Below are 15,917 nucleotides of genomic sequence, written 5' to 3' on the forward strand. Positions count from 1 at the left end.
CATTGTCTTTTTGTATTCCATTTGGAGGAAGCCCTTGTCAACTTGATCATGTGGTTTGGATGATCTCTTTTCAAGAAGGGATAAATAGAATCTATCAGAATGATATATAGTATACAGTGCACCTTTCTTTAAGCTTTTTGTCAGTCCTACAGGGTAGACCAGACTGAGAAACCAATGCCTCATAAGGTTAGGAGGACTACTTTTATTGTAACATCTATAATAACAGAATCTTTGAAGTCCTGAGTGTACAGTCCTTCCCTCTCTCGCTATATCTTCCTGTGAACTAGGGAGGGATTTGTCTGAGATATTTTCTCAAGTTATTTTCTTGAGCTGGACTCATGCCCCATTTATCATTGTCTTAGTAGCAGTTGTTCCTCCTGTCCTCTAGGCCATCCCTAGATATAGATATAGATTTAGATGTTATAGTCTGCCATGTTACATTATAATGTAATCTTTCTCTTTCTCTCTGAAAGCTTAAGGAAAGGTGCACTGTATATACCATTCTGATAGATTCTATATCCCTTCTTGCAACCCCACTGAGCACTAGGATCTGAACAGCTTATAAAGTTAATGTACTGTATGTAGTCATCTTAATGAACACATGGTCCATGAATTCAATTCCTGGCAGAGAGGTTGAACCCTATAGAAAGGGTCTATATCTTATGAGTCCCAATTGTCAGTCCTCAAGAACATAATATAGAATGAAACTGGTCTTATATCGCCTCTTTGCAGAATACCTAAGTTGTAGAATTCTGACAGTTTGTGTGTTCAGCTTCTTGGTTCCCAATGCAGTTAACCTGAAGGTACAATCCTTTTATAGGCTGATTGGCTTGATGTACTCTAGTTGCTTCCAGGCAGGATCCTTAATCAGTAATCACTCTGCTTCAGTCCTTGAATTTCGTACTCCCAAGGACCCTTCTTTTGGTGGCATCTTCTCAAAAACTCCTTAGATACACCTTCCTCTCAGGACAAAGTGCTGAGTCATTCAAGGACTTGTCTGCTGTCAAATCTGAATCAACAGAAAATTCAACCAAATTATTAAGTGCTTAGTCAGGATCTGAGGACTCCTCAAAAGGACCTGCTCAAAGATTACACTATATTCTGAAAATAAAATGAGAAGCAATAGGTAGAAAGTGTCAAGAAGCTCTAAGATCAAAGATCATGACAGAGAGCCTCCATCTTGTGGTCATTCCTCACTAATACACTATTTAAAGACTCAAACATCCGCCAAAGGATTCACAGTTAGAATAGTTTGCGTTAGAAGCACAGAATTAACCAAAGCATTCAGCAGGTCCTAGATAAAAGAAAGAATGCCATGCACCTTTATTACTTACCTATATTTTGATTTCTTTCCTGGCATATTTTTATCATATTTTTATCTTTATTTTCTTTCTTTTTTTTAATAAAGAGAAAGGAGAAAGAGAAAGGAAAGGCTCATTAGAACCACTAGTGAATCTGTTTGCTGTTGGCCTTCTTGCTGTACAGGGAGACACTTCATCCAATTGTTTGAGGGTAGCAGATGGATGCAAGCATCTGCTGTCATTGCCATCATGAGTGTATTTGACAGATCCAACAGGAGGCTTGCTGGCATTTCTGAGAAGGAGGGGGAGTGGGGAGGGAGGGAAAATGTGTGTTTAGGCTTGCTAAGATGTAAGATTGAAACTGAATAGTCCACATATTCCAGGCCCAACAGAATATGCCAACAAATACACAGCCACCTTCAATGGTTTTGATCAGAACATGTTGGTGAACTGATCTGAAGAATTTTTCCATCTCAGCAGATGGTCACATGTAATTGCAAAATCTGGAGTTTGATCAATACACTAATATCATCAGATTTCTGGAAATCTCTTAAATGCAAAGCTGCTTTCTGATTTTGCATGAGAACCTGCATGAGAACCAGGTCTCTCGCCTCTCCTGTTCAACATCTATATGAAGCCGCTGGGTGAGATCATTCGTGGTTTTGGGGTGGGGTATCATCAGTACGCTGAGGATACCCAGCTTTTTATTTCCACCCCAGATCAACTCAGTGATGCCCTCTCTGTGATGTCCCGTTGCCTGGAGGCGGTGAGGGTCTGGATGGGGAGGAACAGGCTTCGTCTAAATCCCGACAAGACTGAGTGGCTGTGCGTACCGGCATCTCGGGTTGTCCATTCTATTCCATCTTTATCTATAGGGGGTGAGGTGTTACCCCCCGTAGATAGGGCTCGCAACTTGGGTGTCCTCCTTGATTCACAGCTCAATTTTGAAGATCATATAGGAGCTGTGACCAGGGGGGCTTTTACCCAGGTTCGCCTGGTACGCCAGTTGCGGCCCTATTTGGACCGGGATGCCCTACGCACAGTCACTCATGTGCTCGTGACCTCTCGGATAGACTACTACAACGCTCTCTACATGGGGCTGCCCTTGAATACCACTCGGAGGGTCCAACTGGTGCAGAATGCGGCCACGCGAGTTGTGATGGGGGTCTTCCGATACTCCCATGTTACACCTCTGCTCCGTGAGCTGCATTGGCTTCCAGTTGTCTTCCGGGTGAGATTCAAGGTGCTGGTGATGACCTATAAAGCCCTAAATGGCATGGGTCCGGGTTATTTACGGGAGCACCTTTTGCCAGCATTAACTTCCCATCGTCCTGTGCGCTCCCACAGAGAGGGCCTCCTCAGGGTACCGTCGGTCAGGGAATGTTGACTGGCGGCCCCCAGGGGGAGAGCATTCTCTGTGGGCGCGCCTGCCCTCTGGAATCAGCTTCTGGTTGAGCTCCGGATGGCTCCCGACCTTCGCTCATTTCACCGCGACCTGAAGACTTGGCTATTTGAACTTGCCGGCCTGGACTGAGGGACTGGGATTTTTGATCTTAAATTTTTTAAAAAAATTAAATTTTAGAATGTGTTTATTGTTTAGGGCTATTTGATTTAATTTCATTTTAATTTTTATATATTATGTGTTGTTTATAGTGTTTTAATTGCCCTGTACACCGCCCTGAGTCCCTTCAGAGAGGGGCGGTATATAAATCCAAATAAATAAATAAATAAATAAATAGTGGCTCCAGGAAATGGAGGTTACATTTTCATTGTTTGTGCAGTGTGCTTCTTCCACGCATTCCAAATGCTTTGTCTGTCATTGTTAAGTAGCTTTACATTGTAAATTGAATAGTTTTACATGCACAGCCAAAATCTGTTTAAAGTCTGCAATATATAAATATAAAAGATGATATTTTCACTTTTAACTATGAAAAAAGGTAAGTTCTTCTTACAGAAAATATTGTAAAGGGCAGCCAAACTTGCTTATTTGAATTACATTTTCCATTACATATGGAGTTAGACATTCTGTCATGATAGAATACCACATATTTCATAACTTTTTGACAGAAAGTGGAGATAGTCTATTCTACACTCATTCATGTCCATATTTCTTGCTCCTCTGTTCCTCTAGGTTGATCCTTACTTGCCCTATGAATACACATCTGAGGGAATGCTAGAGCGAATCCATGCCTACATTCAAAACCAGGTAAGTTATCTTTCCCTTCTTTCTGACTCAACCCAGCAGATAGGGATATCCTAGAACCATTAATTTTGTTTATGTAGTATAGAATAACCCTAATTGACCTAATTCTTCCCATTGTGCTGGACTAGAATTCCCACCTTCCTCAACTAACACAGCCATCAGATGCTTAAATATTTACTAACATCTACTAAAGTGCATTAGGCCAAATTTTGAGTGCTATTTTATCTGGGGGAGTCAAGGATTTAAGAGAGAAATGAAGGTCCTATTTCTCTTTTAACAGATGGGTTGAAAACTCTGGCCCTGTATACTCCAGCAGCATCCTAACGTCATTGGCCATGTCCTTATTACTTTTGCAGACAAAATAATTCTAAATAATAGTGATAATAAAAATCAAAGCAAGAAAGTCGCCCATGTGTCTCTTAGTGGGCTAATGTGAAAAGGGAGGGGTGTTTTTTTTCTTCCCTTCTTTTGAGGCGCCAGAAGTGGAAAAATATGGAGAAGGGATCTGGAAGAAATCCCTGTATGAGATATTTTGATTTTCCAAATGATCAGTAAAATTGAATCCCTTTCCAGCCAATTCTTGGAAACTTTGGCAAACTTCGAGCAATCAAAATGGGGAAAATACTATTTTAAACATATATTTTCTCTGAAGTGTTTTCTTCAGAAACATGTTTAATCTATTCCTGTATAAATTGGTTCCCTCCATCCACAGTTAATGACAGTTACTATTTTCAACACTTTTTTCTGTTTGCTAATTGGCAAAATGATGTGCTTTGATATCACAGAGAGGACCAGCACACTGTTCCATTTTTAATCCTTGAAATAATATGAATAAAAATAACTAAGGGTATATACCATAGCACCCTTTTGTGCGCAGAAAGCAGAGTGTAATTTTTTCTCCCTTATTCCGAGACCAGGTCAATATTATGGAAAAGTATTCTGCACTTCAAGGACGGAAAAGTCTATTCTGGAAAGCACATCAGCAACTTCAGTAAAGGATAAATAGTCCTAACAAGGCAACTTAGATCCACAGTTCTGAGTAATTTCAGTTCATTTTAGATATAATTAAAAATTGCTTTAAAAACTGGCTGCCAAAAATTCATCACATCACATCACAAGGTTAATACCAATCTATTAAAAAGCCACTGCCCATGATCCTGGAATTCAGCCCTTCACTTCACTAAGGACATGAGGTTTCTAGTAGTGGATATAAACTCCATTTAACAGAGCTGTATTTCTCTATCAACTTCCCTAGCAGTAATACCTATGAGCTCTGTGGCACTTACCTATGGGAGGATAGGCATCAGACTGACTCTATTAAAGAACAGGATTAACAGAATTTAATGACTTACTTTTGCATAAAAGCAAGGGTGGTTTTGTTGGCAGTAAAAAAAATGGGCTATATTGCAATTGCAGGCAAAAACCACACACAAAAAATTGTGTCTTTCAAAGACTCCTCAGTGAACAGAGGCAATACTGCTATAGGTAACAATTTAATCGTGGCATCTTTCTTCAAATTTTAATGCATATTTATTATTTATGTGCAGTTATTTACAGATACAAAATAGGAAAACAGAGGACGTGGTAGATGGAAAGGTCTGGACACCCTTCCATTCAGCACTTTGTAACACTTCCTTTGGCAAAAATAACAGCTTCCACAATTTCCTCTAGCCAACTTAAAGACCTTCTGTTCCTAATTTGAAAGTTTTTTCTCTCTCAACTTTTCCTTGCAGAACACTTTTAGTTCAGAAATATTGTTAGATCTCCTTGTATGCATTACATGTTTGAGCTCTCCCACAGATTTTCAATAAGACTCATGTCTGATGGAACTGTGATGGCCATTCCAAGCATTTTTTTCTTTCTTACAAGTATTCCATGACTGATTTAGATGTTACAAATAACACAGTACTCCTTCCTTCTCCTATTTTCCCCACAACAACAACCCTGTGAGGTGGACTGGGCTGAGAGAGAGTGACTTGGGGAAAAAGTAGTACTGAATCAATGGGAAAAGTTTTCAAATGTCTATGCTTGCTGTATTTACTGTTTTCTTATTTTGCATCTCTAAACAACAATGCGTAAATACTGATAGTAAGTATCATTCAGTTTTGGGGAAAAAAGGTTGTATCTAACTTGTGCGATATGGAAATTGTGTCAGCCTCTATTCACGTAGATATCCATTGCAACATACAATTGAATGAGTAAGACTAAACTTTTCTATGCAATTGCAGAGTAATTACTTTATTAGGCCAATTCAAGATCAGAAAGCAATATGTCAGCTTATGTGTTCTCCAGAACTTTGCACTTGGAAAGTTGATAATCAAAAAGGGGTGGAGAGAGAAGAAAGATATATTAAAACTATGGCATCTGAATTTAGTTGCAGTCTTAAGAGAATATGTGAGGGGGGATAATGATGTTGTTCAAATTTTTCTTTGATATAATTTGGCATTTTCCTGACGTGTTGGGATTACAGTTTCCAGGATACTCAGGCAATAGGCTGGCTAGTAATTGTGGAAGTTATAACCAAAAAATATCTGGAAAGCATCAGGTTAAGGAAAATAGCTTCATCGGAGAGATCATGTGACATATCTGCAGGACTGTCTTTGAAATGTCTGTGTAACAAATGCTTTTTTCCCCCTCCCCCAATCTGATAGGATTTCTGTGCTACTGCTGCTCTGCCAGGCAAGTCCGGCAGCCCGACTATGCAAAGCTCTCTCAGTCCTTTCATCCTGCAGCCCAATTCAACTGCCCTGGTATGGTCTTATAATGTAAGCAGCAGCCATCTTCCAGCCTGGCCTCCAGTCAAGGCCCTGCAGGTGTGGCTATCCGAGACTGGCCAATCATGCACCAGAACTTGTCAGCAGCACAATTTAGTCTGTGAGCCTGAGTTTTTCAAGTTCCTCAACAAAAAAGAAGTATTCCAGCAGTAAGTTGTCTAGCTTTCTTAATGTCCTTCCCTTATCTCCCCCTCCCCCCCACCCACACACACAAAGGAAGCTCTCCTCTTCTTTATGGAAGATGTAAAATTTGGAAGTTGATTTGGGAGAAGCAGTAAAAGGTCCCCTTATTACCATCATCTGTACTGTTGGTGAGTTTTGACATTTAGGCAAGACTATATTGAAAGTTAATGTTTTCTATCCCAGATGGAGTCTTATGGCAAATTTGAAGAGGGTGGTGTGCTAAGCTTTTCACAGTTTCAGATAACTGTTTCAAAACTTGAACTTTAATGCCTGAGTCTGAAGTTTGCAGATGGCTTTGTTTCATAGGGAGTTGTAGAAATTCTGCTGGGGGGAGATGGAAGAGGGAAATCTGTTGAATATGACTCAAATGTTAATGTTTTAATTAGTCTGCTATGGTTAATTGATAATTCCAAGAAAGAAGCACCACATGAAGTTTTATGCCATCTTTCCCCAACCTTTTCCTCTTAGATCCATTGAAATGACCACTCCTAGAATTCTGCAGCTATCAATATTGACTGTCTCAAAATACCTAGGGTTGGCGAAGGCTAAGTAGGAGGCATCAGTCCCTGTTTCAGAAATAAGGAGTTTCTAATCTTTGAAATAGGGCAGAATTACAACTCTGAGCATCTCTCGGTATTGGAAATGCTTATTGATGCTGTTAATAATTGCAGTTCAGCTATAGCTGGAAAACAATGTTTCTCCATATCTGCCGTAATTCAAAAGCTGTTTTGCTTTCCTAGCCCTGTTAGCTTCAGTATAGGCAGTAGTACTAACAATAGCACTAGCACTTAGAATTATATGCCACTTCACAGTGTTTTACAGCCCTCTCTAAGCATATTGCCCCTAACAATCTGGGTCCTCATTTTATCCACCTCGGAAGGATGGAAGGGTGAGTCACCCTTGAACCAACAAGAACTGAACTGCTGGCAGTCAACAGAATTAGCCTGCAATACTGCATTCTAACCACTGTGCCACCACGGCTCTTCACTCTTCAAGCTAGTCTTGAATTAACGGGTACATTTTCCAGTGATTTGCAGGAACTGTATATTTTTGCTGCCAGTTTACTAATAGCAAATAATGTGGCAATGTCAACAAAATGAATACCCTTTCACAAATTAAGCATATATAATGAAAAAATATTGTGGTAACAGGGTTAGGTTGTCTATGGAAAAGCCATAAGTTTTGTTCAGTTCTGGTATTCCAAATATAGCTCTCCGGCTGCAGCAATAGCTTAAAGACATCACATCCCTACGTTCTATCTTAGAGTCATATGCATCTACTTCTAGCTGCATCTGACTCACAGTTTGTAGCCAGTAGATCGCACAAGCCTCTCTCATAATTCAGAGAATTTAGCTGTTTATTTCCTGTCTTCCTATTTTAAAAGGAGGTTTTTTCCCCCACAGATGTCTCCCTGACAATATATATATATATATATATATATATATATATATATATATATATATATATATATATATATGTGTGTGTGTGTGTGTGTGTGTGTGTGTGTGTGTGTGTGTGTGTGTGTGTGTGTGTGTGTAGATATACACACACACATATATACATACACACACACATATATATACATATACATACATACATACATACATACATACATATATATATATATATATATATATATATATATATATATATATATATATATATATATATATATATGTAGATCTTTGGTCATTCGGGTTTTTCCCCACATAGAATTGGAGGTATCAGGGCAACGTTTCGATGAAATCTCATCCGTCATCCTCAGGCTGGTGACTTCAGCTTCGTTCTTCTGGGACAAGTGTGTGATAGTATACACACACACACACACACACACACACACACATATTTGGACAGACCTTCCAGTTGTATTGAGCATGCATAGCTTTATGCAGCTGAAAAGATGTTGGGTTTTTTAAGACACCATTGTTCTCTTCTCATCCTCTTCCCTTTTTATCCCTCTGTCTGTGAGCATGCATTTGGAACACAGAGGCACTGACATTTTAATAGAACATAAATCTGCCACCCAGCTCCATACATAGCTCCGGACAATTAAAATGGGTGCATTATCATTTTTGTCACGGCGGCCAAGCAGGCAATTTGAGTCCGAGTGACATTTTTATATGATAAATAAGAACCAGAGCTCAGATTCAACTTGCTAAGCTCCTTTAGCTTTTTAAAATTCAACCATTTTAGAGAAATTGCTGGTTCAGAATCACTAGTTCAAATCATAGTTTATTAAAGAGATGGCAAGCCATTTACTGAGTCGCAAGGCAGGTTAAACCCAGAGCAGAGGCTGCAACATGGGACCTTTCAGACAGTCTGAACCTCAGTTCCCATCAACCCTTGTTAGCCAGGTCAATGACAAACAGTTGTGGAAATTGTCATTTAAAAGAACTGGATGGCTCCAAATTGCCAGCTAAGGATATATTACTTGGTAACTTTCACTGAAATCCAGAGAGAAAACACCAAGTGTTACTATTAGTCTGATGGGAGGCTAAGATATTGGACTAGAATAGATAGCTTCAGCTTCTGGACCACCCTTAACCAGAGAAGCTCACTGGAGGACTTTGGACCACTTTCTCTCCCTCCCTCTCTTTGCTAGGTTGTAGCTGTAAGGGAAAATAATAATAATAATAATAATAATAATAATAATAATAATAATAATAATAATAATAATAATAATAATAATAATAATGAGGAGGAGGAGGAGGAGGAGGAGGAGGAGGAGGAGGAAGAGGAGGAGGAGGAGGAGGAAGGGACCTTGGAGGTCATCTAGTCCAACCCCCTGCTCAGGCAGGAAACCCTATACCATTTCAGACAAATGGCTGTCCAGTCTCTTCTTAAAAACTTCCAGTGTTGAAGCATTCACAACTTCTGGAGGCAGGTTGTTCCACTGGTTAATTGTTCTAACTGTCAGGAAGTTTCTCCTTAGTTCTAGGTTGCTTTTCTCCTTGACTAGTTTCTATCCGTTGCTTCTTGTCCTGCCTTCAGGTGCTTTGGAAAATAGTTTGACTCCTTCTTCTTTGTGGCAGCCCCAGAGATATTGGAACACTGCTATCATGTCACCCTTCACCCTTCTCTTCATTAAACTACATATACCCAATTCCAGCAGCCATTCCCTATATGTTTTAGCCTCCAGTCCCCCAATCATCTTTGCTGCTCTTCTCTGTACTCTTTCTAGATATAGAAATAGGAGGAGGGAAAGGATTGTATGCTTCCTGAAGCTTCCTGAAGCTTCCTGAATAAAAGATGAGTTATAAATATAATAAATACATAGAATACGGATGGCTTTTTTCAAACACTGTTTTACTTATACCTTCAGTCATCCCTTTCTGCTTATTATTTGTTATTGTTATTAGCTGCAAAGTCGTGTCCGACCCATTGCGACCCCATGGACAGCATTCCTCCAGGCCTTCTGTCCTCTACCATCTTCTGGAGTCCATTTAAGCTCACGCCTAATGCTTCAGTGACTCCATCCAGCCACCTCATTCTCTGTCGTCCCCTTCTTCTCTTGCCCTCAACCTTTCCCAGCATTAGGCTCTTCTCCAGTGAGTCCTTCCTTCTCATTAGGTGGCCAAAGTATTTGAGTTTCAACTTCATGATCTGGCCTTCTAAAGAGCAGTCAGGGTTGATCTCCTCTAGGACTGACTGGTTTGATCGCCTTGCAGTCCAAGGGACTTGCAGGAGTCTTCTCCAGCACCATAGTTCAAAGGCCTCAATTCTTTGGTGCTCAGCCTTTCTTATGGTCCAACTTTCACTGCCATACATTGGAACTGGGAAGACCATAGCCTTGACTATACACACTTTTGTTGACAGGGTGATGTCTCTGCTTTTTAGTGTGCTGTCTAGATTTGACATGGCTTTCCTCCCGAGGAGCAAGTGTCTTTTAATTTCTTGGCTACAGTCCCCATCTGCAGTGATCTTGGAGCCCAGGAAAATAAAATCTGTCACTACCTCCATTTCTTCCCCATCTATTTGCCAGGATTTGAGAGGGCCGGATGCCATGATCTTGGTTTTCTTAATGTTAAGTTTCAACCCAACTTTTGCACTCTCCTTCACCCTCAACAAGAGGCTCTTATTATTAATTTGATGTATGGTCAGCTGCAATCATCTTCTATGTTATGGATTCCCAGAGTGTCCCCGGGAAGAAGGAAAAAATGGATGCTTATTTTTACAAAATAATTCCAAAAGGATCATTATGATTATGACTGGGAAGAACATGGATCAGGAATCTATGTCTAAAAGCTGTTCAGACTCGGATAGATAGAGTGAATGGAAATGTTTATTTTTAAAATCAATTACTCTTTTGAAAAGCACCCACTATGAGAAAGTAGAGATTCTGGGGGAACATTCATTGCATTGGCCTCTTTACGTTTGCTGGCATCATCTATCACATGTTACTTTAATCTAGATTTTCCCTACAAATGTTTTTCAGATATGTCAGGCAACAGTGCCATTTAGGTAGGCTGATAGGAGTCAAAGTCCAGCACATCTAGAGGAACTCACCATTGGAGGAGTGTGGATTAAGCATGTATAAATTAGATCAAGATAATTTTTGCTGCCAGTTTGGAAATGTATGTGTCACTCCATTACTGGTTACCCATAAGATGTTCTGCAAACAGATCGGGAAATAACTGGGCATATGGTCATACAATTAAAGCAAATTTTGTCAAAGAACATGAAACATTCATGTAAAAATAATAAAAACAATGATACCACACACTTCCTGACTGGCTCAAGATTGACTCAGACTTTCATCCTTCTGAGGTCAGTAATATGAGAACTAAGTTTGTTGGGGGCAATATGCTGACTCTGTAAACCACTTAGAGACAGCTGTAAAGCACTATGAAGTGGTATATAAGTCTAAGAGCTATTGCTATTTTTCATTTGGATGCCCACCAGATGGGATGGATAACCACTGTAGCCAAGCAATAAGCTGCAACATAACTTGAGGGTGCCAAGTTAGGAGAGAAGGCACATGGAAAAAATCCCACCATTATAAATATATATGCCTCTTGAGATAGCATGGAACAGTATTGGTTTTGCTATAACAAGCTACCATGTAAAACACCAAGACCATAAGAACTATTGAAAATTGAGACGTTTCTTCTAGGCATGCATATAAGAAGTAAGTATCATAACTTACTTCTCCTCTGAATCAAATCCTAGATCATACAGTGTAAGTTTTCAGACAAACACATAAACTCTGGAGTGCAGCACATTTTGAAAATGAGTCAGAAGAACCACTTCTAACCATGTTTGCATCTCTCTGCTGCTCATTGAAACATTTTTTTCCAAACTTTCACATTAGCCAAGAGAGAGAGAGAGAGAGAGAGAGAGGGGGGGGGGGAGGGAGGCTTTTACTTTAAGGAGTTAATTCAAGTTAAAGTGAGATTTGCCCAAAATCTGAAAGTCTCCTTTAGCAAATAGTAGAGATCACTCATGTTTGTGCAAAATCCAAAGCACTTTTTCTAAATTATTTTTGACGCACCACACTGGATATGCATCTCCAAGGGAGTTATTTCCAAAGGAATTCTGGGAGATATTTTATCAGTTTAGAAGAGAGTTTAATCTTTTAACTCCATGCAATTCTTCTGTTCCTAATTAACCTCATTGAAATTAAAAGTAGGTCTTTTATTAAACTGTTTTCTCTGCTGGGCTAAGAGCAGTTTGGTTGTGCCTATGTGTAAATATCAGTGACACTGACTGTAAAAACAGGGAGGGATTATTAAATGTACCTCTCACTGTTCAAATGAAATCTGAAGAAGAATCATGATCTCTGTAGAGCTTTTTTTTAAAATAAATAAATAAATTATCCAATTGTAGATTTACCAACAACATTCAATTTGTCCCTCAGGAGATATCTACACGTATAAAATTATAACCCTCTAAAGCAATACGCACCACACAGATATGCTCACCAAAGAGACCATATTGTTCTCTGTGCTTTAAAATGCATTAATAACCCTGTGTTTACTGTTGGGTAATGTATTAAATGGTCTTTAATATTGCTTCCATGGAGATGACATCTATACAGCCATGCTAAAATTTACCACCACAAAGTTCTTACTAAGTCTTGCCTTCATTTTCTAGGCTCAACATTGTTTGTGATAGCACAGAGTCTGAGATGAATCACCTTTTTCCAGCTGTGGCCGAAAATGTCCGGGAATGCTACCTTCAGAAGGATCATCTGTTATTCAGCTGTGCTGGATGCAATATGAAGTACCAGCGCCTCTGCCCATGCCGTGATTACCAGAAAGGACAGGTGGCACTCTGCAGGGATTGTTTGTGACTTCACGGAAGCAAGTGTGTGGCAACATATCACATGCACTGAGGGACTTTGTTTTGTTTTCTTTTCCCATAGACTCTTCTGCAATAGTCAAGAAGGATCCAGAACTCAAGACAATTCCCAGAAGGAATTTATTTTTGGAGACTTGCAAAAACACTTGGATGCCAATGACGTTGGTTTGTCTGCCAATCAAGGATGAATAACTCTTTTAATGTTCCTTTACCACAACTCTTCTACCACACCCAAAATCATGTGGCACCCCTGAAGGAACTTAGAAGAACAAGCTGAAATCTTTCAGAAAGCAAAGCACCCATTTTAGGATCTCATCTTCTTGAAACATTATTTTTTATGAGGAAAATAAGTTCAAATTAAAGCAGGAAAGTCATCAAATAGTTTGTGTGTGTGTGTGTGTGTTTTTCCCCAAAGTGACATGCCTTCAAAATGCTTGGTTATCTCTTTGGAAAGTCCTAATCTCTGTAGGGCTGTGGACTAAGCAATGGGGGTATACCCCCCAGTGGTGTTGCTTTGAGTTACATCTGTCACAGTCTCTGACAATTGGTCATGTTATCTCAGGGTTATGAAAGTTGCAATCCCGGACTTCTGGTTATTGCCTAACCCCTGCGGTAAAAGACGGCATGTGATGAAAAGGAAAAGAATAAGAAACTACTTGGCAAGAGATGCAGTGCAGCTTTACCCAACTGATATGTTCCAAATGTGCTCAGGTATAACCTGAATACATTTTCCCCAGACTGGACTGTCAGGCCACTTTCCCTTAAGTAGGAGCAGATCTGCAATGCAACAGGTTAGGGGATGTTAAACTACTGTACCTCATGCAATGCTGTGTTGTACAGGTAGCCAACTTACCCACCATTTGTTTAGCAACTGTCCCAACTTACAATGGTACTGAAACAAATCACTCACAACCAGTCCTTGCACTTACAGTTGTTGCAGTATCTCTACAGTCAAGTAATCAAAGTTTGGATGGTTGGAAACAGGCATGCATTTACGATAGTTGCAGCATCCCATCTATTTGCCACCTTCCCAGCTGACTTCTGACTAGCAAAGTTAATGGGGGGGAGGACTGATTCACTTAATGACCACATGATTCACTTAACAATTGCAGTGGTTCACTTAACAACGGTGCCAAAAAGATAAAAATATCAGGCATAACTCGCTTAACTGTTTAGCAGTGGGAATTCTGGTCCCCATTGTAGTCCTAAATCACTGATTACATGTAAGTGTGAAGTCATTATTGCAATTAGTAAAAGGCAGAAAGGTGGTAGGATAATTGGAAGCTGCCTTATCCTAAGTACGACAACTACTCCATTAAGCTCAGGTATTCACTAAACGGATGCAGCACTGAATGTTTATTTATTTAATATGACTGCTGGGTGGTTTTTGCTGCAAGGCGGACCTCCAGGGCAGACTCATGCCTATCAGGATTTGATATCTGCCACTGGAAGTTCAAAAAGCTGATAACTTAATGGCATTGTTGGTGTAAGGATGAGCCCTCAATATTTTCCTCACTGTTATTCTGAGTTACACAGATCTTGCATTTCTTCATTGGGGGTGGGTAGGATTTGTTTGATTTGCATTTCAGTATGTAGGTTACATGTTCATTCTTCCAATACCTGTAAATAAAATGGAACAGAGTTACATGCCACCATTACTAGTACCTTGAACCTCACCCGGAAGACAACTGGCAACCAATGCAGCTCACGGAGCAGAGGTGTAACATGGGAGTATCGGGAGACTCCCAACACAACTCTCGCGGCTGCATTCTGTACCAGTTGGAGCCTCCGGGTGGTCCTCAAGGGCAGCCCCATGTAGAGAGCATTGCAGTAGTCCAGACAAGAGGTCACGAGCGCGTGAGTGACCGTGCATAAGTCATCCCAGCCTAGATAGGGCCGCAACTGGCGCACCAGGCGAACCTGGGCGAAAGCCCTCCTAGTCACAGCCACTATGTGATCTTCCAGAGTGAGCCGTGAATCTAGGAGGACTCCCAAGTTGCGAGCCCTATCTACGGGGGGTAATAACTCACCCCCCATAGTAAGAGATGGAATATCCGAATTGACCCGGGATGAAGGTATGCAAAGCCACTCAGTCTTGTCGGGGTTGAGTTGAAGTCTGTTCCTCCCCATCCAGACCCGAACCGCCTCCAGGCAACGGGACATCATGTTGAGTTTGTAGTTTGTAGTTTGTAGTTTTATTTAATTTGTATACCGCCCTTCTCCCTAGGGACTCAGGGCGGTTCACAGGGCATATAAATAACAATACAATACAATACCATACAAAAGTTAAAACAAAGATTAAATCAATGCCCAATTAAAAAACAATAAAACAATTCTAAAAACAACAATTTAAAACCCAACTCCCCCATCAGGCCAGACCGGCTAATTCAAATAAATGGGTCTTCAGGCCACGACGGAAAGTTCGGAGGTCTGATGCCATCCGGAGCTCCACCGGCAGTTGGTTCCACAAAGCCGGGGCACCCACAGAGAAGGCTCTCCCCCTGGGGGCCGCCAGTCGGCATTCCCTGACCGGAGGCACCCTGAGGAGGCCCTCTCTGTGGGAACGCACAGGGCAGAGGGGAGTTGAAGCCGGCAGCAGGTGGTCCCCGAGGTAACCCGGACCCATGCCATGTAGGGACTTAAAGATCATAACCAAAACCTTGAACCTCACCCGGAAGACAACTGGCAACCAATGCAGCTCGCGGAGCAAAGGTGTAACATGGGAGTATCGGGAAACTCCCAAGACAACTCTCGCGGCCGCATTCTGTACCAGTTGGAGCCTCCGAGTGGTCTTCAAGGGAAGCCCCATGTAGAGAGCATTACAGTAGTCAAGGCGAGAGGTCACGAGCGCATGAGTGACCGTGCACAGGGCATCCCGGTCCAGATAGGGCCGCAACTGGCGCACCAGGCGAACCTGGGCGAAAGCCCCCCTAGTCACGGCCACTACATGATCTTCCAAGGTAAGCCGTGAATCTAGGAGGACTCCCAAGTTGCGAGCCCTATCCACGGGGGGTAAGAGCTCACCCCCCCATAGAAAGAGATGGAATATTTTGAATGTCCCGGGATGCCGGAATGCACAGCCACTCAGTCTTGTCAGGGTTGAGTTGAAGTCTGTTCCTCCCCATCCAGACCCGAACCGCCTCCAGGCAACGGGAC

At 41.1% G+C, this 15,917-nt stretch overlaps 1 protein-coding gene across 1 annotated transcript in view; it reads left to right on the forward strand.

Moving 5' to 3' along the window:
* MGAT5B (alpha-1,6-mannosylglycoprotein 6-beta-N-acetylglucosaminyltransferase B) overlaps positions 1–12,753 on the forward strand; it is a gene marked incomplete at both ends in the record, with an annotated part of 257,340 nt that extends 244,587 nt beyond the window's left edge. The window contains 3 exons of the mRNA XM_081320209.1: positions 3,433–3,507; positions 6,156–6,427; positions 12,555–12,753. Coding sequence (XP_081176335.1) covers positions 3,433–3,507; positions 6,156–6,427; positions 12,555–12,753 — 546 coding nt within the window. The remainder of the gene's footprint in view (positions 1–3,432; positions 3,508–6,155; positions 6,428–12,554) is intronic.
* Between the last annotated feature and the right edge of the window lie 3,164 nt (positions 12,754–15,917).

The sequence above is a fragment of the Vipera berus genome, assembly GCF_964194415.1.
Source record: "Vipera berus genome assembly, chromosome: 2".
In the NCBI taxonomy this organism is placed as follows: domain Eukaryota; kingdom Metazoa; phylum Chordata; class Lepidosauria; order Squamata; family Viperidae; genus Vipera; species Vipera berus.